The sequence below is a fragment of the Sciurus carolinensis genome, chromosome 1 (assembly GCF_902686445.1).
Source record: "Sciurus carolinensis chromosome 1, mSciCar1.2, whole genome shotgun sequence".
Classification (NCBI taxonomy): Eukaryota; Metazoa; Chordata; class Mammalia; order Rodentia; family Sciuridae; genus Sciurus; species Sciurus carolinensis.
The window spans coordinates 152,099,799-152,122,968 of record NC_062213.1 but is presented as its reverse complement, the minus strand read 5'-3'; the positions used below and the strand labels follow the sequence as shown (position 1 = coordinate 152,122,968).

Here is a 23,170-nt window from a genome sequence, read left to right as displayed (position 1 = left end):
TTAAAGGAATCCAAAAGATAATTTCCATGTTCCAGAATAATTTGGAACCAATTTAGATATTGACAAAATGTCAGGCAATTAGAGAGCAACCATTGTTTTTTCATCTGTAAAGACTAGATTGAAGGACATAGTTGAGATGTTTAGCAACAAGAGTTCTTCATAGTGTACTCCAGAAATAGTTATTTTTTATCTACTAAACATAGCAGTGCAGAAAACCCATAGGTCTCCCCTTGTGAGGAATTCCCCTTGCAAAACCAACAACATTGAAGGACAAAATTACGTAGTGTGTGTTTCCTGAAGCAGCTGAATCCCAAAGGATGGAGAGAGAGCCTGGGATATAGAGCCCTAGTATTCATTCAAAAGTTATCAATTAGGAAATTCACTCTGATTCCTAACAAGAGGTAGAAATAAGATAAAAAGTCTCATATCAGACATGTGATAGTCAACTTTCTAATATTCTAACAAATACGTGAGATAAATTATAAAGGGAGAAGAGTTGTTTTGGCTAACAGTTTTGAACATTTCAGTCCATGACCAATTGACTCTATTTCTTTGGGCCTGTGGAGAGAAAAGCACATCATGATAGAAGCATATGGCAAATCACTGTTCACTTCATGACTGGGAAATGAAAAATAGGAAGGGGAAGAAAAAAAAGTTCCACAATCCTCTTTGAGAGCATGTCCCCAGGGACCTACAGCCTCCCAGTAGGCCTCATCTCTTAAAATCCCTACCACTTCCAATGGTATCAATGGGGAACAAGTCGTAATACATGGACCTCGGGGACACTTAAAATCTAAAGTATAGCCAAGCGTCAGGGAAATCCCTGCACAAAAAGTAGACGAGTGCTTAAGAAGCATTCTACTTTCAATGTTCTCTAGAAGTTTTGACTCTCAAGCCCTTGAGCCCTTAGACAACTAGAAGGGCACTTATTAGTGTAGACCCTTCCCAGATATCAATCTCTACTTTTTGGTGGGTTCTTCTGGTGTCATAGGGGGCAGAAAGGAGCAGAGGTATACATTTAACTTTAAGACCACTCTGAATCAAAGTCTTGACACTTTATTTCATGTCCTATTGTTGTCTCAAATTAGGTCCTACGTGGTTTCTGCAATATGACAAAGTTATAATCATTTATTCAACAAATACTGATTGAGTGCCTGCTATGTACCTCTCCCTGTTCTGAGTGCTTAGGATATATGGTGTGATGCTTAATTTTATGCATCAACTTGACTGGACTACAGGATGTTCAGATATCTATTTAAATATAATTTATCTATGTGTCTATGAGGATGTTTCCAGAAGATATTAGCATTTGAATTGGTAACTGAGCAAAGCCTTCCCAGTGTGGGTGGGTACCATCCATTCCTTGAGGGCTTGAATAAAACAAAAATGTTCTCTTCAGAAGCTTTCAGAGGAAAATTGAATTCACTCTCTGCCAGAGCTTGAACTAGGATGTCAGTCTTCTCCTACCCTTAGTACTCTTGATTCTCAAACCTGTAGATGTAGACTGCAGTATACACCATTGTCTGACTCTCATGCCTTCAAACGACACCACTGCCTTTCCAGCGTCTCCAGTATGCAGATAGCAGGTCTTGGAACTTTTTCACCTCCATAATTGTGTGAACCAATTCCTTAAAATAAATCTCTCTCAATATCTGTCTATCTATGTATCTCTCTCTCTCTGGTATGGTATTGTGTTCCTCCAGAGAATGCTGATTGATGCACAAAATGAGCAAATTAACCCAGAGTTATTTAGCCAGTGAGCCACATCCCCAGTCCTTTTTTATTTTTCATTTTGAGACAGGGTCTCACCAAATTAGGGCTCACTAAGTTGCTTGAGTCTGACTTTGAACTTGCCATCTTCCTGCCTCAGTTTCCCAAAGTGCTGGGATTACAGGCTTGCAGCACCACACCAGTGAAATGAGCAAAAATTATAAATGCAAAAATGGTAGAAACTTCCTTGTGATGTAATTATGTTCTAGTTGGGGGAAAGCAGACATTAAACAAAATAAGTAAGTTATAATACATTCCATATTCCATTATGATACACTAGAAAATGATTCACGCTTAGGACATTTGGAGCAAAATTATAGAATTTAAGTTAGTTTAACCAAGCAGGGAGAACAGGACAGGCCTTGTACAGAGGAGGACATATGGGCAAGGAGGTAAAGGAGTTAGCTGCATCAGTCTACTAAACGTCTAGAATCCACAACATATGCATTTAAATTCGACTGGGAGAACTCTGCCATTCATCCAAAGGTTAATTCTGGCACATTGAATTTGTGATATTTGGAAGAATAGTCATCTAAAATACAGTTTCCTCTTTCAGAGAAGTATTAAAACACTTTTCAACATTTCACGAAGTTAAGAAACCTGAAATACTGAACACCCAATTTGTCAGAGCTTGTTTGAAGTACTGTTCTTTCCCATATAGTATTTTCACACCTTTAAAATGTAAGTGTGAGCTTGTCTACAAAGTCTGATAAGCAGGTATCTGATCCTGAGACTCTGTTGTGTTGCCATGGGCATTGCTGTGGAACTGTGTAGGCCTCTACAGCATCTGTCATTCTTGTCTATTTCATCTGGAGAATTAACCTCAGCATGTCCCTGACCTAAAGCAGCTGTCCGTACTTCAGCATCATGTGCCTCTAGGGGCCTGATGAGGATAAGTATTTGCTCTTTCAAGAAACTTATCTTCTCAGTAGTGGAATTTTTTCACAGAAGTGAAATAAGCACATAGCCCTTAATCCCTCTTTATTGTTCTGCTGCTTTTAGGGTAGGGTTACCATTTTAAACACAAGACACTTGGTTAAAATTGAAATTCATTAAGCCACAAATAATTTTAATATAATATATCCTATGAATATATTCATATCCCATGAATATATTTAGGGTAAATTTATGCTAAAAAATTGCTTATCTGAAAAACTCAAATTTTCCTGGGTCTTCATATTAGTCAGGATTCTCAACAAAGAACCAATAAGATATGTGTTTATATAAAGAGGGATTTATTGGAGTTGCTTGACTTGCATGTAGGCTAGTCTGGTAGACTGAAGACCCAGGGAGGAGCTAGTGTTGTAGTTCAAATTCAAAAGCTGTCTGCTAGCAGGATGCCTTCTTTCCAGGGAGAACTCAGTCTTTTTCTGTTAATTCCTTCAGTTGACTAAGCCCCCCCATATAAAGGAGGATGACCTGTTTTACTCAAAGTCCACCTCACAAATATAAAAGTTAATCTAATACAAAAACACTTCACAGAAATGTCCAGAATAAAGGTTGACAAAGTATCTGGGCACTGTGACCCAGCCAACATGCCACATAAAATTAATCATCACAGGTGACCTTTATTTTTATTTCCTAAATCTGACTGCCCTATTTCAGGAACTCTGAACTGATTATAGTTTAAATTACTCCCATAGATGATCTCTCTTTCTTTAACAATGTTAAACTGGTATTACTTGCTAGTACTTTGTTTTTAGTTGTTCACAAACTTTTTTAGCATTTTTTCCCTTAATTTTGTCTCATGAGGTTCCAAATGAGAGATACAAAATCAATATTCTGAGTCTTCCAAAAGCTTCCCATTAGAACAAATCAAAACCATCCTCCTTTTTGGGTTGTATAATGCTATCCAGGAGAAAGTTTCCCAGGAAGTCAGCATTAAGCCCAAACCTGTATTTGAGTTCTTATTGCTCTTCCTGCCTTCTCTTATGGGATGCCTCCCCTGCTATGTCTTGTCTTGCTTGATCTTTACTAATTCCACAAATTTCTAGAATGTTCCCTTAGGGCAAGGCAATACCTATACTTGCAAGAATAAATTTATTACTTTGGAAATTCACCTAAGAATGCTTTCAATATATTTGTTTCTACCTTCTTCCTTTTATGACATCAGATTTTTCTGGGCATTTAGTCTATTGTTCTTGTTTTTCAAGCCCTAGATCTCCAGTTGCTGTCACTCTAGACTTTGTATCTTTAAAAGGCCATATTCTTGTTCGTTTCCCTGATCCTGACCCTTTGGGGTTCATCCCAACATTCTGGACTACTCTGAAATTCTGTGTTTCAACCTCAGTTAGGTTTCTTTCATCTCTGCATGTTCTGTTTTTCCATGTTCCCTTTAAAAATTGTTCCAATCTTCATCTATCCATTTTTTTGTGTGTCTGTTTTTCCTAAGTTTCAAGATACTATTGTCTATTTCATAGCTGTCTAATTTATGCCATGAAATCTCCATGTTTCTCCTAAGGAAATCTCTTTTCCTCCAAAGTAAGCAAACAAATTTTATTTTTTCTTTTCTTTTTTTAATTTTCCACTGCTTCTGTTCCAAGAATAAAACCAAAGCATGCCTCATTTCACACCACTCCAGTTCCTTCTGGATATCCTTAAAGAGGCTCAGTCCTTAAAAGTCAAGTGCTCCAAATATAGGCTTTAGTGTTCCTTTTCCTAACCCTTAGGCATGCAATTATTTTCATAAGTTATTTACCTTTTCAATTCAGTCTAGTAGAGGGCAGATGCTTTTCATAGTAAGGGCTCAGTATTGCTTTACATTTGTTTATTAATCGAGTTCACCATTCTTCTGTGGGAAAATCCACAGTGAGCATTCTCTGAATCATAGGGCCATGCAGAATGTTGCATGATTACGTAGTCCAAAGCACAAAACTGACCAGCATCTGTTCAGGCCATCAGGGGCACTGTACTGAGAATTAAACTGTCCTTTCTGTACAAAAATAATCAGTTGTTGGGAATAAAACTTATATGAAATACAATAAACTTCAAAGTCAGAACCCTGCATGGCCTACATTCTAAAGCTAAAAACCCACATGTCCTGGTCGCATCAAAAACTTCCCAGGTGTCCTTTGAGTCATCAAAATCTAATTTTGGTACTTATGTTTATTATTTTAACAAAATAACAACAACCACCATTGGAAGACATGGCTTAAGTGCATGGCTACAATAACCTTCCCAAGAATCAGCATATCTAACCTTAGTCAGTGGGATCTACTCCTATAAAACTGAGGTCTTGGAGGACAAAAATCAAATTTCCCCAAGTAGGCTTCTCAAGGAAAGGGTTTGAGCTTTGCATCTATGCTCACTTCTCTAAAACCTGTCAATCAGACAACCCCTCCCATATCTGTGGAAAAGAGATGATGGAGCAAAAGTCCAGGAAGTTTCTGGTAAATCCCTTCTCATGAAACCTGAGAGGTGAGTAGGAAGTATGTGCCCTCCAACAACATTCTCATGGCAATTATAACTACCTACAAGCTGTGGCAGAAGTTCCTGTGGACTGGACTTAGCCTTCCGTGAAGTGATGGCACATAATACTTGGGATACCTGTTCCATGATGAAAGGCCAACCCAGATATAAAACTCACATAGACTAATGTACCATAACTCCATGAAGCTCGTCCTATTCTAGTTTAATTTGCTTTTTAAACCCCAGTGCATTTTTATGCCAATATGAATCTTCCAACATTTGAGAAAATGGCACCTCTCCAAAATACATGGTCCAGAATGTCTTCCAAATCATGCCTCAGCAAGCAGACTCATCAGAAGCTACAATTAACTAAATGAACAAGAAGCCTCCTATAACTGGACCATCCCATCTGACTCTGCTTTTATTATTTCTGCTTCCCACACACATCCAGAAAACTGAACAAAATTTCTACTACCCTTTCTTATCCCTACAAGCAGACTCATTATATTCAATTTTCATTCAAAACATCCCAGTTAATTGAGATGATGAACAACCACATTTCGAGGTATAATAGAGATGCACCTATATTTCCATCTCCCTCTATGGATTGAAAGGGGGATAATCTTTCCCTGTTCTGATGTTATGGACCCACCCTTAAGTAATAGGCATTACTTCAGTTCTTCTTTCAGATTTAAGACTTTCTATCCTCTCCCCATCCCATCTGTTACCATCTCCTGGTCTGACTAGACTAGATGTGGTCAGCATCTTCTTACCCCCACCCCCACTCCCACTCCATTCACCTTCCCTCTGACTTCCCAGCTACTGTTGCAGAACCCCTCCTGTTGAAGAACGAGCTAAAGAATCCTTGAGGAGTCAGAGAAGTTCTTACTTGGCTGGATTTACCCCCTCTGAGAGATAATTCAAGGCAATTTTTGTTAGCAACTTTCACAATTTTTCTTTTCCCTTCCCTGGCAAAGTTTTCTCTTGACCTCTGCAGATACATCTCTTTTCTGAATGTCTTTGCACCTCCAAGCTTCATTACTTACTAACTTTGTGACTCAGGCAAGTTACTAATCTCCCTGTGCCTTAGTTTCCTCATTGGATACAATCATAAGGATCAAATGAGTTAATACATATAAATCATTCAGAGCAATTCCTGGCATGCAGTTAATATTATGTTTGCATTATTATTCCTTTGTAAAATCTGTATATATTGATCTCACTTTGGAATATCAAATCTATTGTATCTTGCTGCCTTTTCTGAAATCTGTACTTGGACCTCCTGCTGTATTGTGAGTTCATCCAGATCTTCTGACCTAGCAGAACTGAAATTAAGTTGGCATCTTCATGCCCAGAATGGAAACTAGAGTGAACCACCTACCATAAGATTAGCTCCACTACTTCATAGAAAAGCAAGGCAAGGACCTTAAAAGTAGAATATAGGGGTTTACCAACATGTCCAGCTACCACACTCAAGTCAAGGGGTAGAAAGAAACAAAAGAGGAAAAGAGGGACAGGGACCTGTTAATTCTAGGAAACTTAGCAGAAATTCATGATTATTTCTTCTCAAGTACCTCCATTACTCTTAGGTTTTAAAGATTTGAAATCAGTGTCTCTCCATTTTGAGTTTTATTTCTCAGCAAAGAGACAATTTGATCAGCCTAAGGCTGGAGTCATGTTGCCTTGTGTATCAAATTGCATGTCATACAACTTCCCAGGAGATGTCCACTGTAGCTTGGGGCCCACAGCTATTGTGTTCTTTTGTGACTTTCTTTCTGTTGTTAACCTCTGGCATCCTTGACTGGAATCTGCTGTAGCCCTAGCTGCAAAACCACAGTGATTTACAATAGGCTCAAGATATTTTTTAACAGTTCTAGATAAAACTGTACTTGTGGTTTAAAATGATGGATAAAAGGTACATACCAAGCTTCAAGAAACTTCTCTAAATTGTCAAATCAGATGCTACATCTAAGAACTAAGAAGTGCAAAGAAAAGCTTATTAGTTAGAAAATCAAAACATTTCAAATACTTCAGGCTTATTGAAGTAAGTAAATGTAACCACCCCCAGAGCAGAAATATTGCTAAAAAATCGTATTTCCAAGTTTTCTTTGCTAGATTCTTATCTTGGTGAAAACAGGGACTCCCTCTATTGCTCCCATTTGTATCACCAGCACTGAGTCCAGAGCCTGGCACATGGAGATGCTTGGTAAATACTTGTTCATTGATTTAATTGATTAATTAGCAGTAAAAGACATCACTATTTATAAAAAATGCATACTTCCTTTTTTGTTTTAGCTGCCAGAGTAAATGGAAAGGAAAGCTATTAAATTGATAGCATTTTAAAACCAGTTATGTATTTATGAATTCATGTCCCTTGCCATTTACTGATGGACTGTTAACAATTAAAATTTGAATCCACATGAAGCTGTTTTTAATCTAGAATATGTAAGTGTCCTATGATTTAAAAGTCTTGAAAACAAGAAATGCATTTTGGCCTATTTAGAAGATTTTCTGGTTTTATTAAATTAACTATTTAATCAGAGCATGCTGTTAGAAAGAGTTGATTTAGTTTCAAATTACTACACAGAAGATATTTGTACTATACCCAGTATTGTACAGGCCAAAACAAAGATTCCATTGTAATGTTTTACTTGTGTGAGCTGATTTTGTATCCATACAGTATAAGGCTCAGAAAGTCTTTGCACCAATAAATTCTAAGTTATATTTGTAACTTCATTTACATTTTTATTCTAACTGCTCAAACACGAGGCATTATATTTTGTTCTGTAGTGGGCTTAACAATCTTGGATTCAAGAACAGAGCCATCTAATTCTCTTTTAGATTAATAAGCAAAAGTATATGTGATGTTTTGAGCCATTTGGCTTCATGCCCAAAGAGTAAATAACATTACCTATCTGCTCATGGGTCATCACACTCTGTGTTTAATCAGGAACATATTTTCACCTGTTGTATTTGACATGTCACATGCCTATCATTTTACTGTCAAGCAAGAGAGAACACATCAGAAAGTGTATCAGTTCTTACTGCTCTGTTTTGGAGGCAAGCACTGCAGATGACAGTAAACATGACAGGTTTTGTGATCAGCAACATTTTTCTGGCATCCTGTTATTAATAATACTTTGGCTCAGAGAGTATTTTCAGGGATAATCCATGGTGGAACAATCATTCCTGCATCGTTGGCCATAAAATTATTTTAAAGCTTTTTCTAAGACATTTTCTTTCTCAGATTTTTTTTTCATTGTTTTTGTCTTTGACCCTATTCTTAACTAAGCCTGTATAAAATTAATTGGGAAGAGTAAAAAGGGAAAAGGACCATGAAAGGCTGATTCTTTCTTTCTTAACACAAAGGCTATTTACTAACTTTAAGGAATCACAATGTGATGAAGGATGCAGTAAAGAATGAGTGTGACAAAGTAAAATATAAAGGATAGAACAGTAATTTTTGATTGAATATACAATAACACTTGGAAATTTATTGCTGAGATGACATATGAGATGTGAAATACAGACAGCATCCTAGGCATTGTATAATATGTACTTAATAGCCATGATCACTCTGTGTTTAAAAGAAATCAATAGCAGTCAGGACAGGGTGAGCGGTTTTATGTCTAGCCATTATCCAGATGTGTTTTCCTCTCAGTATCAACGCAGTATTTATTACTTAAGCATAATTTATATTTTTAGTGTTACTTATCATCTACACCATCATTAAGCAAAGTTCATGAGGTGACTTGTTCCTAGATTCCATGACCTATCTCCTTAGATTCACCCTTTAATTACTCAGCGTCTTAGTTCTTATGAGATCCTCCAACACTCTCAAGAAAAAAGAAATAAAAATTTTATATTGATATTATATCAAAACATTTCAACTTTACTTTGTCCTCATTTATTTTATCTTGATAAAACTCACCAAAATAAATTTTTTCCTGGAACTTTTTTAAAAACTTAATTGTTGAAAAACATATACTTTTCTCTAATTGTTTAATGCTTCAAGACAAAGACAAATCTTGTTTTACTTTCTTTTATAAAATAGGTACTATATTTTTATATTAAAATGACAAATCTTAGTGTTTTAGATAATTTTTAGAGTTTCTAGATATCATTTACTCTCTTCTCAAAATTTTATTTCCTATATCTTCATTCTAAATTATAGGGTTATGGGAATTGAGGAAGGGTTTTTTTAAAAAGTATTTTAATTCAACACTACTACTGTTTAATTTGTTCAAGAATAGCATAACTGTAGACCCCTTTATGATTTGTAGCTAGGTACTTGTCTACATATATATTCTTAAATACAAATTTCTGATTTATAGGAATCCTTCAACAGATTACATAACTGTTGCTTCAAATACCCAAAATTCTGTACATACATGTTTGTGTGTACATATAGCATATATATAATGTACATATTAATATATATTAACTTCATTTTTTATCTCTGCTCTATAATTAACATAAAATATGTACTAATAAAAAAAGACTCAAAATAAAATTATGGATAGATAGAAAGATAGATGTAGATAATCACATTCAACTTAATTTTTATTTTAGGTAAATATTTTTTACTTCTTTTCCAAAACTCAAAAAACAGAAGGATCGATTGATGCTCTTGTTTATAAGTTGTCTAGGTTACACAGTACATATACTAACAGGTTAAATACCTTTGAGAATGTTGTACTAGAAGTGATGTGTTTCCTTATAACACATACAAAACATGTAATCTATATTTTTTCCTCATCATTTCTCTTCCAGGAATCAAAAAGATATGCTCATATATGCTAACTCATAAGCATAGTAATTTTATAATAAAGTTCTTTTCTTTCTTTTCCTTTTTATGATTATAATTTTTTATTTAAACCTAGCTTATAACTACCTTTTATTATATTCTCTCAAAGTCTTCTTTGAAGAGATAAAGGAAATTATGCCATAAAATATAAATAAAGAAAAGGAAATATATTATACAATGATAATAAAATAAATGCCTATTTTTACATACATTTATATGCTTTTCATTATCTCAGTAAGCTGTTACTGAGCACTTACTATGTGCACATTTTTTTAATTAGCATTCTATATAAACTAAATATCTATTGACCTTAAGGACAAATCCATTCAGTTGGGGAAAAAAGGCAGTTTTTATTTTTTTTAAATCAAGCAGTAAATGATTTTCTTCCTATATAGAAATATCTACAGTAGTTAAGACTTTATACTTGATTATTTAGAAAACTTTCATAAGTAAACATCCATTTACTTTTTAAAGGCAAATGAGAAAGAATATATTTTGAAAAGCATTTGAAAACATTTTGTGATTTACAGAATTACTAAATTAATTATGCCATTTGAGCCTCCATTTCCTTATCTACACAATGGGAAATATACTGCTATTTACTGTAACTTTTTTCTTTGAGGAGCAGGTACTGGGCCTTGAACCCAGGAGTACTTAACCACTGAGTCACATCCCCAGTTCTTCTTATTTTTTTATTTTGAGACAGGATCTTACTAAGTTGCTTAGGGCCTCCCTAAATTGCCGGGGCTGACTTTGAACTTGGGATCCTCATGCCTCAGCCTTCTGAGCTGCTGAGATTGCAGGTCTGTACCATCATGCCCAGCTATTTACTATGACTTTTGCCATGATTTTTTAATGTTTCAGAACAGCTGTTTTACATAGTAAAGCCCTTATGACTATTGGGGATTTTTCATTAATTTTCACTTTCTAAAAATGAAAATTTTTGACCACATACTTCCCCCCCATACATGATATATGCATGTATGGAAATATCCCATTAATTTTTATAATTAATATGTGTTAATCACTATAAGTGAAAAATTTAAAAAGTTAAAAAGTTAATTCAAAATTTGTAACTTCTAGTTTTTAAATATTTTTTCTTGAAGTAGAACATACAAACTTATTCTACTTATAAATCTATTAAGTTTAATCACTGCAAAACTTTATTATGTATAGCTTTTGTAATATTTTCATTTCCTTTTTAAATATAGTACTTTTGAATTTTATTAATCAAGTAAGTAAGCCCTGATATTGCAAGAAAAACCTTCCCAAGGACTATAACCACTGCAACAAATCTAATCAGATATGCATGTTAGTGTAGTAAATGTCAAAATCTCTTAAGCACTACACTACTATTGTTAACCAACTAAATAAAATTCTCCTATGCAATTCAACTAAAAATTACAATCCTGTAATTCCTTTCTCATTTCATTCAGAAACTTGCCCTCATACCCAACATGTCCTATGTGTAGAGATAAGAGAATGGTACTCAGTTACTCCAGTGTTCCAGTTATTCTGGACTCAGAAACAGGTCTAGCACTCGCTGTCACTCACGTCCAACCCTCTGAGTGCTCCAGAAATTATATTTACATTCATGCAAGCTTTTACCTTGGGCTTCTTAGGAACCAGATCATGCTGCTTTCTCACATAAAACTAATCGCTAACCATAAGCAACCTGCAAGTCATTTTCACATATGGTTTTAAGCAACATTTCATTTGTCCCTTAATGTACTTGTTCACTAATTTTTTTTAAAGATGCAAGACTAATCTCACTAGCCAGATTATAGAAGAATTTGAAAGTCAGGCAGAGGACTTTAGATTTAATGATGTAGGAAATAGGAAATAATTGAGTTTTCTGAGGCAGGAAATAGGAAAACAGCATGGTGTCATTATCGTAGAAAAGAGTATGGGATTTTATGTCAGACCACTCTGGATTGAAATCCTGCCACCACAAGTATGGCCTTATTCTCATCCATTGATGAAGATCACACTGCCAACTTCATGGTCATCTCACTCATTTATTGGTTTAACAAATACCAGGTTCCTGCTTTGTATTAGTTATTGAAAATCAAAGCAAACTCAGTTCTGGATCTCATTAGTCTCACCATCTAATGACAAATTTAGAAATTATACAAGAAAAGAAGCAAATTAATCAGGAACCATTGTGGTAAGGGCTCAGATAGAAAGGAGCAAGTGATTGTGAATGATGGTGTGTATCTTTAAACTAAGTGTTCAGGGAATTCACTATCTAAAATGATGACAATTCACAAGGAATAAATGGGAAAAAGAATGTATAGTTGTGGAGGATTCTCCCATGTTCCTTGGCCCTTAGTATTTCAATGGTCATGGCATATCCATGGGTGGAATTCTGAACACTGTTTTAGCTTGCATTCAGAGGAGTCAGTGCACCCAGGTACACCTTTCAGTCATTGGCAGACAGGAATAGGAGAATAAATAGCACACCTTCTTTGCCCCTTTGGTGGGTCATCTTGAGGCATAGTTCACATTGTTTCCTGGAGTCACCTGGCAGGATACAGCCTCAGTTTCAGAGAGTGTTACTCTTGATTCATTATATGCCCATCGCTGGCTTCTCTTCCTTCTTTGTTTCATTTCTTTAACACTTATGTTGGTGTTTGTGAGTCCCTCTCACAGAAATTATGTATTCTCCAAACTTGGTCTCAGACAGAGTCTGCTTCAGGGGAAAATCAACCTGAGAAAGATACCATCTTAATTACCTAGGATAATATCTACAATAAAATACACACTCAGTAAATACTAGTTCTTTTCTTCACATTTGTCCACCCCCCACCTCACCCCCACCTTGCTAGTCAAATATGCATGATGGAAATGTTTTAGAAAGCCCTTCCTAGACTACATTATGGTCTTGAGGGGTAGATATGTTAGAATTATAGAGACCTAGGGAAAAACAAACTACTGTGGTACATCTGATGACATGCAATAACAATCCAGACAGATCAAGGTGAGATGCTGGTGAAATTTAGTTACAATGGTCAGTTTGTGGCTCTTCCATATCCCTCACTGCACATTCTATACTCTTCTGGACCATACAGTTCTGTGAAGTGTTATAAGAGGGAACTATGCAATAAAGATATCCCTGTGTAAGAGAAATTATACACGCTATTAGATCAATAAAGTAGACAGAGATATCAGCAAAATGTTCTCTGAAGTTAGGCAGAGCTTCCCTGGGCCTTGTCCTCTTATCTATCATAACTAGTAGCAGTACAGTACCAGGTGGCAATGTGGAAGGGCCCCTGATTTTCATCAGTACCCTGAAAGGCACTATTTATTTACATAATGCATAACATTAAATAGAAATACCCTTTTTATGTACATGCAATTTTAGATCAAGTATTCTTCTTAGAACTTATTACTCACCTTCAAGCTAGCATTTAACAAAAAAATCTAAAATCTCTCTTGGCTCTTAGAAATTTAAAAAATTGATTGTCTACCAGGGCCTTCAAGAGCTAATCTCTCTGATCTGGTCTTCAGCCAGCCTTCTTCCTAATCATCAGGTTTAGGCATGTTGGCCTTCATTTAATTCCTCAAAATATGCTGTATACCTTTTGAATGTTGTTCCTTTCTCACAAAAATTTCTTATCAGTGGCCTAGGTGGCTAGGTATCTTCTTAAATTTTACCTTCACAATGAGATTTTCCTTGACAACTGTCTCTGAAAAAAGATGTATCCTTTAACTTTTGCTTCAGTAATTCTGCATAACAAAAACCAAATCCCAGTGGTATGGGATAATGCAAATCTGTTTAGAACAAATGTCTGTGGTTTGGTTGGGAGTCTGCTGATCTAACAGGGCTTTACCTGGGAGCTCTGCTAGATTCTTTGGGCTTGTTCATGTCTGGATGTCACTTGGAAGCCAACTCATCTTAGGAACCTCTACTGATAAGACTCTGCTTGCTCCATAGTCTCTGAGCTTTCTTCTTGGACCAGTGGGCTAACCTGGACATGTTCATTTCACACCCCTTAATGTGATGTAATGCACACACATAGGGCCTTTCGAGACTCAAAATGGCCTGCCATTACTTCTCCCTATTCTATTGGCCAAAGCAGTCACAACATTAAGCCCATCATTGTACTATGTTCCATCTGTGGAAATGTGGTGGGAGGACAGAGAGTGAATATTTCTAAAAAATAATCCAATCTATTAACATTTTGCCTCCTCTGTAATTCCAATGCAGAAAAATCAGTTTCTTCCCTTCAAAGCAAATTTATTCCTGATAATCAGTTGTTTAGAATCTGTTTGACTCATGAAAATTTTGTTAAACCAGAAGGAATAGACTCTGCTACAGTAACAAATTAAACCCTAAATCAAAGCGTGAAAACTTTATTTCTCCCTCATGTTATAGTTCAATCCAGATTGAAAGAACTTCCTCCACTGAAGCTATGTCATCAGGATCTTTTCAGTCTACCAGGGAAAGAGAAGACAAAAAGATCATGATATGAGTTTCCCAGGTTCAGCCCTAGCAATAATTTCTATTACATTTACCTATCATTGGCTAAAGAATCACTTAGTCCCATAATAACTGCAATAGGAGACTGAGGGGCAGCGAAGTTCAGTCTTATATATCCAGGACTACCAAGATTATGAGGTCTTTGTTGCAATGTGTGTCTAGCACTGTAGTGCCTAGCATATGGAAGTTCTTCATTTGTTCAATGAATGGATGAATGATATCTGACTCCAAAGTCAGTTTTCTCATCTATGAAGAGTCATGATGCTGGTCTAACAGAATAATTAGGAAGAACAGAGAAGTAATATGTATGATAGAAAGTTATTTTGTAGGAAAGATATACTATCTAGTAACCTCTCTTAGTTTATTCATTTCTATTTCAAAAATGTATGAGAAATATTATTATTATGAGTTATACTTTATAGTACATGTATATTACATGAATGGTATGTACAACCATAGAAACAAAATGATGTACCCCATCTATGTACAATGAATCAAAATAGTGTGTAAAAAATTAATTAATTAATTAATTTAATAATGATAATGAGGAAAAATTGGTGATTTATGCAACTCTATGTATGGGTTTATAAAGCAAGACTTCTAAGTTTCACTTCTTAAGATAGTGACAGGAATGAACTAGAAAAAATCAAAACCAGAGACTTGCAAAAGAGAAAAGCAAAGGGGTGAACAGTCTTCATTGCAGCTTTGGGGCTTTTGGCTCTTTCCCACAGCACTCTGGTCAAGCAGCTCTGTACTTGTCTACTCCTCCCCATTCCTTACAGAACTTCAGGGACTTGGAAAGGGGAGTGTATGTGAAGGTCAAGGTAAAAGCCTTACAGAGATTCACAGCTTCTGCTGGACGTTATCTTTTTCTTACTGAGCTTAAAGCAAAACCATATCCATGGAAGAAACTTATGAAATCTTGGTTTAATGACTGAAATTTAACTAAAATTGAATAACAAATGTAAAACGATTGGAGCACCCACAGCACTGATGGGTCACTGAATCAGAAGCCTTCACTGAACCTCCAGATTGTGCTGGGTGCCCTTCTTTTGGGATTCCATAGTATAAAGTGCATACCTGCATCATATCTTTTTAGATTAATTTAAATCTGTTCTGGATCATTGCCCCTCAATGATAAATACTTCTGTGGAGCAAGTTTATATTGTATCCCAGAACCCACATAGACTGGAACCCAGAAGGCCTTAGTCTAATATTAGGAATTCCGTTTCTGAGAAAACTTCATATCTGGCTTTAAAGACCTACTGTTAAATTCAGGTGACTCAGTGCTGCTTCGAGGACCTCTGAGGCACCCAGATTTCATGAGTCCAGTATTAACTGTATGAGCTTCCACTGTGGAAAGCCCTCCAACTCTGATTCTTATGGGTTGGGCACCAGCAAGATGGAACAACAAGTGCGGATGAATTTCTGAAGATACTGATAACTGTAAAATGTACTAGATTCTCAATTGCTGAGGATGGATGTAATATAATTTTTCTTAAAATAACAAACTGACTATGGCTATTTGTTTTTTTCCAAGCCTGTACTTCAACCTAAATATTTTCTCTACCATAATTCTTGCTTTTGATATTTGATATGCCATGCCTGTGTATTTCATTAGCTCCTAGGATATTACCGGTATCAAATAGTCGACGACTATTAGTAATCATGTCACAGAAGCACTAAGAGAGCTTTAACCATGAGACTGAGTTGAAGTTCTTAGCCAATTCAGTATCTGTTTCAAAGCGTTCTTTGACATTTTGAGTCCCCTGTGTTTTTCATTTACGCAATATTCGGAAACCTAAATCTAAAACTTCAATGTTATTAAGTGTAGCCACTGTTACCCTTGCCACTTGAGAGGTTAATTTTTATGAATGTTTAAACATTTGCATTAAATAATTGTATTTAAATATAATTAAAATGTGTAGCTGGCATCCAAATCTGTCCTATTTACTGTGCAATCATACCTTGAGTGCTGTGGTGACATGTGTTAAATATTGCAGAGTCTACAGAGCCACACGCACTGATTAGAAGCATAACTGAACAAGGTCCCTTGCCCCTGGGAAACCATGTTTTAAGTAGGAGCTTATACCCAAAGGACATGTACTTTCTACTTCTGAGTAGCTTGTCAAGGAAGCAGGTCAAACAGGGGGCAAGTGCAGCTTGGGTCACAGAAAGATTCAGAAAGTGCAGGGAGGAGAGGACAACCACAAGGAGTATGTGCAACTGAGAACTAGCATCTCCCCAAGTGTACAGTGAGTGGGGTTCTTTCCTGTTGCAACTTATGTACAACTTAAGGCAACCAGTGAGGCTGTGTTTCTAGAATGTTGAGTAAAAAACTGGAAAGCAGAAATGACACAAAATGGGAGTTATAGCCCAAAGCAAGGAACCTTTTAAAAGGCTTTCAAACAATACTTCCCTAAATAAGTTCCCTCAGTAAGTCTTTTAAAACAGATTTCCACCTGGAGGCTCAGGCTCTTAGCCAAGTGTACCCGGGACCAACCTGGACAGAGAAAGCACTTAAAAAAAACCCCAAAGAATCAACCAAATGAAAAACACCCCACATTAATGTTTGATTTTTCAGGCATCTTATTTGATTTAGAGGAAGGGAACCGTTCAGGGTGTTCTGCTGGTCTCTATCATAACTAAAAGTGTTTTCTGTTGTTGTTTTTAGTTCTGTAACTTCCACATTAATCACATTTGCCATTGCAAGCCCAATTCCAATGATCTGCAGGACGAAAAGCAAGCCTACTCATCCTTAACATCATATGATATCAGCATCTACTGTTCTAAATTCAGATATGTGTTCATTTCAATATATGAAATGGTGATTCTGCCTGAATGTAGGAGGGCAATCTTGATTTTCAACAAAATGGCAGCAAGATTATGAAAATAAGAATGTGAGAATTTATTTTAACCATATCACTTTCTTGGGTACTGAAATAATGTTTAGATTTAGTTTTACTTGTTATAATAAAACAAAATAATAACAAATAATCTTTCTCCTAAAGAGGAAGCTTAGTTTGTAAGAACTTAATTTATGTAGCTGGTGTGGTGGTGTGTGCTATGCCTGTAATCTCAGTTACTTGGAGGACTGAGACAAGAGGATGCTAATTCCGGGCTAGCCTGTGCAACAGAGCAAGATCCTTTTCCTAAATGAAAAACACAAAAGGCTTTTTATGTAGCTCAGTGGCAGAGTGTTTTTCTAGCTTGCTTAAGGACCTAGGTTCAATCCACTGTAATGCAAAAAAGAAAAGAAAAAAAATACCCTTAATTTCCATTGTTAAAAAAACTATGAGAGACTTAAATTCTATTATTATTGCCATTTTACAGAAAAAGAAATTAAAACAGCTGATTTCTATTTTTGAATTTGTAGACCTAAACTGTATTAAATAGTATATAATCAGACTGTAGAATGGTCATTTCATTAATTTCAGCTATGTTCATGATCATGTGGCCAACTTTTTGTTATTTTAATTATGCACAGTTAGACTCTGCATGGGATCTAACATGAAACTGATCAAAAGGATTTTGAATTCTGGGGAATAAACAGAATTGTTAAACATCATTTCCGTCTCTTACCCCAAAGAAGGATTCCCACCACAACTAATAATAACTGACTGCTTATTGTGTCTCAGACATTGTTGTTAGAGTTTTGCTTGTATAATCTCCCTAGTAAAGTTGCTAATTTCTGGGATTTTCCCTGGCTCCTCTTATCAATTCCAAAGTCCAGCCAACATCTACAAACCAAATATTTTTTTAGAATTTACAAGAAGAAAAACACGCAGAGTGATGTGTTACATGGAGGGGCACAGCCTTCCACCGGTTCACCTTGTTTCTTGACTCTGTTAGTCAGATTGTCACTGAGACAAAAATACCTCAGATAATCAATTGATAGGGAGGAAAGGTTTATTTTGGCTCACAATTTCAGAGGTTTCCATCCATGATTGCTATCTCTGTTGTCCTTGGGCCTATGGCAAGGCAGAAGGTCATGGTGAGTGTGAAGGGAAGCTACTCACCCTCATGGTTGCTAGGAAGCAAAGAGGGAGAGAAAGAAGGTGAGGCTTCAATATTCCCTTTCAGGTGCACACCCCTATAACCCAACTTCTTTCTGTTAGGCCCCACTGCCTAATAGTTCTACTATCCCCCAACACTGCCATGAGTTGGACACCAAGCCTTTAACACATATGGCCTTTGGAGGGCATTTCAGATCCAAACTGTAACTCTGACCTGTCCTGTTCCCATGAGAAGATTGTCCTTCTGGCAGCTCTAGTCACACTCAGCTGTGTTGAATCTCTGCTTCTACACCACCAGGATAGACACATTAAGGAATTTTCCCAGCAAAATCTCTCCCTCTAAAAGGAATCCTCTTAACAATAGAATTTTCTCCATCTTAATCTGCAGGTGAATTCATTCCATCAAAAAAAGAACAGTCTGCAATAGATTATGTTGAATTTTGTAGACATGCAAAGATAAATCATGGAGAAAAGCAGTCTGTAAGCTACAGTTTAGTTGTTTGATGTGAGGAAACACAAATAAATTTTATCTGTGGTGAAGTGTTAGGAGAGATAAAGCCTAATGGAAATTTAAAGGAGAGAGTTTACATACAATTGAGAGAATCAAGAAAGGTTTCCTAGGAAAGGAAGTTATTTATCTGAACTTTGAAGGAGTGGTAAGACAAAACTTGCAGATGTCATTAAAAGGGCAGTCTGGGTGAAGGAGTGGTGTGAGCAACAAAGATTAACTGGGTAGGATGGAGAGGAGAGCAACAAGGTTTCTGCCCTCTGGCCTACAGTGTGTACGACTGTCTGGTGTAAAGATGGGGCCACAGAATTTGTTTGTAATTTGAGTGACATAAGGAATCTGGATTTTTTTTCTTTCTTCTGTAAATAGTGTCAAGACTAGAAGAACTTTAAGTCTCATTAAAACCATAATTTCTCTCTTTTTTTGTTTGCTAATTTCTTAAATTTATTTTTAACTGATAACAGTCTCTCTCTCTTTAATAATGTATTTATAATAGGAAAATTACTCCAGACTGAGCACACCATTTGCTAAGCTTTATTTATTCTAAGACTGTGTGTTTCAAATAAATAAATAATTGCATCAATTAAATAACAGAACCTTCTGCATTTTAACTAAAATATAAATGTTGTCACTATATTTTTATTTTCTAAGATATGCTTTGAGATTCTCCTTTCAAGAAGAGCTTTTTGGCATCAAAGTTTTGCTGGGTACAATTGCCTTTATTAAAGCAGATCTTGAATATTTTGACTTTTCATTCCGCTTTATATATACTTTTTTTATTTCTTATTTTTGCAGTGCTAAGGTTTGAATCCGGGACCTTGTACATACTAGGCAAGCACTCTACCACTGAACACAACAAATTTTTAAAATTTTTTTGTTGAAACATCGCACTAAATAATAAGCACAATGAAGCTTCTCTGAAAACTCCTGAAGCACTGTAGGCCCAGCCTGACTCTATACATGATCTAGATACTTCTCTGTTCCACTATAGGCTCCCTATACTTCTAACTTACACATTTAATAATTGTATAGAACTTTTTGAGTTTATAGAGATAGATATAAAGATTTGACATTGAGTATTTTAATGCATTTAAAGTATATTTATTATTTTTTATTTCTCATATCAATCATGGGGTATTAGATATGTAGAGTACAATTTCAATATGAAATTAATGTGTCTATCTGCATTAATCTCGTGAAAATAACTTTTATAAAGTAAATTTGATTATTACCAATGCCTATGGGCATTTTGGGTTCAGGGTTTTTTTTTTTTTTTTTGGTTGTTGTTTAACATATTTTTATTGAGACATAATAGTTGTATGTCTTCTTGGGCACACTATGGCAACTCAATACACGTGTACCATGTGTAGTAATAAAATTAGGGTAATAAGCATTTCCATCTCCAAACATTGTTTTTATGTGCTGGGAATGTTGTATGCAAGTCATTTGAACTATATCAGAGGTTATTTTAATAGTTACCCTACTGTGGGATAGTAAAGAGAACTAATTCCTCCTGTGTTTTGGTGGTCCTTATTTAACTTCTCTTCATTTACCCTCCCCCTTACCTTTCCTAGTCTCCAGTGGTCTCTATTACATTCCATTCTTCTATGAGATTAACTTTTTAGTTTCCACAAATGAGTAGCTCTGGCTTATTTTGCTTAACATAACGCCCTTCAGTTCCATCCATGTTGCTGCAAGTGACAGGACTTCATTTTTTATAGCCAATTAATATTCCATTTTGCTATATACCACATTTTCCTTATCACTCACCCACTGATGGGCATCCAGGTCAATTTGTTATTTTAACTCTGAATGGTGCTGCAATAAACTTGGGAGGGCAAGTATCTTTTTGGTATAATGATTTCATCTCCTTTGGACAGATAATCAGTAGTAGGATCACTGGATCATATTTTTGACCTATTTTTAGTTTTTGAGGACTCTCTATACTGTTTCCTACAAAGGCTATACTAGTTTACATTCCCACTAACAGAGTAAGAGTTCCCCTTCTTCTGAATCCTTGCCAGCATTTATTTTTCCCTTTTAATGATAACCATACTAGCTGAGATTAGACAATATCTCATTGTGATTATGATTTGCATTTCCCCAATGATTAGTGAGATTGAGTACTATTTTCGTATGCTCGTTGGCCACTTGTATGTCTTTTTAGAAAAATGTCTATTCAGTTATTTTAATGATACTACATCAACTACATAGAGCCATGATTACATGCTCATGTATTAACTGACCATGTCAGAGCACTTGGCTTTAATAATCATTGGAAATTACCAAATCAGCATGCAAGGTACAGTGGTGAGCATGCAAAACTATTCAAGTGGGATAATTAGAGGAGAAGGTAACTCTGACTTGTAAGAAGCTAAGCTACGAAATATTTTCAAAGAAATTATAATCTTCAAAATGAGGAAAGAGTATTTCACATTTAATATGTAGTTATTAGGAATAAAACTGGCAAGATGGAGTATCACTGTCCTAAGCATTTTTCTTGCAGTTATTCAAGTGTTGCCTTGAGAAAGAAAGTTAGACAACCGTCTCATTCTTCTATTACACACCAGAGTTACACACTCCCAGCTCAAATGTTTGAAGTGGTAGTGTTTGTGGAATCACTCTGATAGTTTGTATAACCTCATAAACTAGAAAAACACATCATTAAGCTCTTCACATTCCATTTTGCTTATTATGTTCATTTAGATGCATTTGCTATTTGTAAGTACAGTTTATTAAAATTTTTAAAATTTTCTTTTTTTTTTTTAAAGGAGCCCGCTACATGAAAAAAATGCAAGTCAAAGTGGTCACAACCTAGAAGTCTGCAGAGACAGGAATAACTAGCAAGTAGATACTATGTTATTTTACTATGTTAAGTATATAGAATTTAGTAGTATTCTGGGAATTTTACTCTATAATGACCAGTCTTATAATTTAAAATTCATACTTAGCAGTATTTGTGTGAATTTATATTACATCACAAAAATAATTAGAAAAAAATCTGATAATTATGGATTTTAGGAAACTCATTTTCTACCAGTAATAAAGAAATTATTTTGGGTCAGAAACTTGAGTTTAATCATTGTATCCTCTCTCAGGTTCCATTTTTAGAGCCCTAATTCAACACTTTTTCTTTCATAAAAAGAGTAAATGAATCTTCCTATTTCTTATGACATATTTAACCACCATGTAAATGTATTAATTCCTCTCATAAACCATTAGTAGATATTATTTCATAATCATGCTTTGAGGAAATAGAGTGAAACTGCATTAACTTTTGAAGGTTACATTTCAATATTTCAAGGTGATATCAAATGAAATTCATTCACAAAGCAGGAGATTTCCATTTATCAATATACCCTGACATTTTCAAAAAACAAAATTGGAGGTTTAATAACAAAACCATGCAAGATTTCAATGAATGGATTAAAAATGAACTTAAGAATGTGGGAAGGGTGGAAAAGATTATTTGAATGGCAGGAAGAATCTTTGAAAATCTCATTGCTCCATATTAAAGTGGTCAGAGTTGATTCTTTCTCCTCAAATGTATCAGGAAGATTGCAATAAAATGAGAAAATGTTCAAGATAAAAAGACTTTAGAAAGTATTTACATAAAACATTTCAAGTACTTCACCAAAGAAACTAAGTTTGCAATTAGAAACTGATTTTGTATGCTATAATTATATTCATATACCTCTATTCAAACATATACAAATATATTTGCACTTTCTTCAAAATAAATCTTAATGCAGTTGGTTCTTAGTTTAAAAAGTTTTTTTCCCAGTAGTAATTATGATTTTATTTGCAATCAGAAGTATGTAAGAGTTGATAGCAGTATTCACAATAAAAATATTTTGGAAACAGTGCATAAATATTTTTATATTTAAAATCCTTTAGTTGTAGATATTTCTGTTATAGCATCCATAGAAAATATGTAAAATTATATTTCAGTGGCTTAACAGTACAGCTTTCTAAATAATTATATCAGCCAACATAAGTTTCTTTCTTTTCAATATTCTTTGAAGGCTTTATGAATGATAAGTCATGGATGATAAATACCTCATATATAAACTCTATCATCAAATATTTATACAACCAGAAGCACACATTTTATATGCATAGTACTAAGAAATAACTAACTCAATAGATATGAAAAACATTTTTATAATGTAAAATAT

At 35.2% G+C, this 23,170-nt stretch overlaps 1 protein-coding gene across 2 annotated transcripts in view; it reads left to right on the top strand.

Annotated features, from left to right (window-relative positions):
• The window catches only part of Lrrc7 (leucine rich repeat containing 7), a 518,752-nt gene that overhangs the window by 120,837 nt on the left and 374,745 nt on the right, over positions 1-23,170 (top strand). The window contains exon 1 of one of the 2 annotated variants that reach the window (XM_047519218.1): positions 21,806-21,839. The exons of the other annotated variant lie outside the window; for it this stretch is intronic. Within the exon in view, the coding sequence (XP_047375174.1) occupies position 21,839 (1 nt within the window). The 5' untranslated portion in view covers positions 21,806-21,838. Of the gene's footprint in view, positions 1-21,805; positions 21,840-23,170 lie in introns of those variants that run through there. 2 annotated transcript variants of the gene reach the window in all.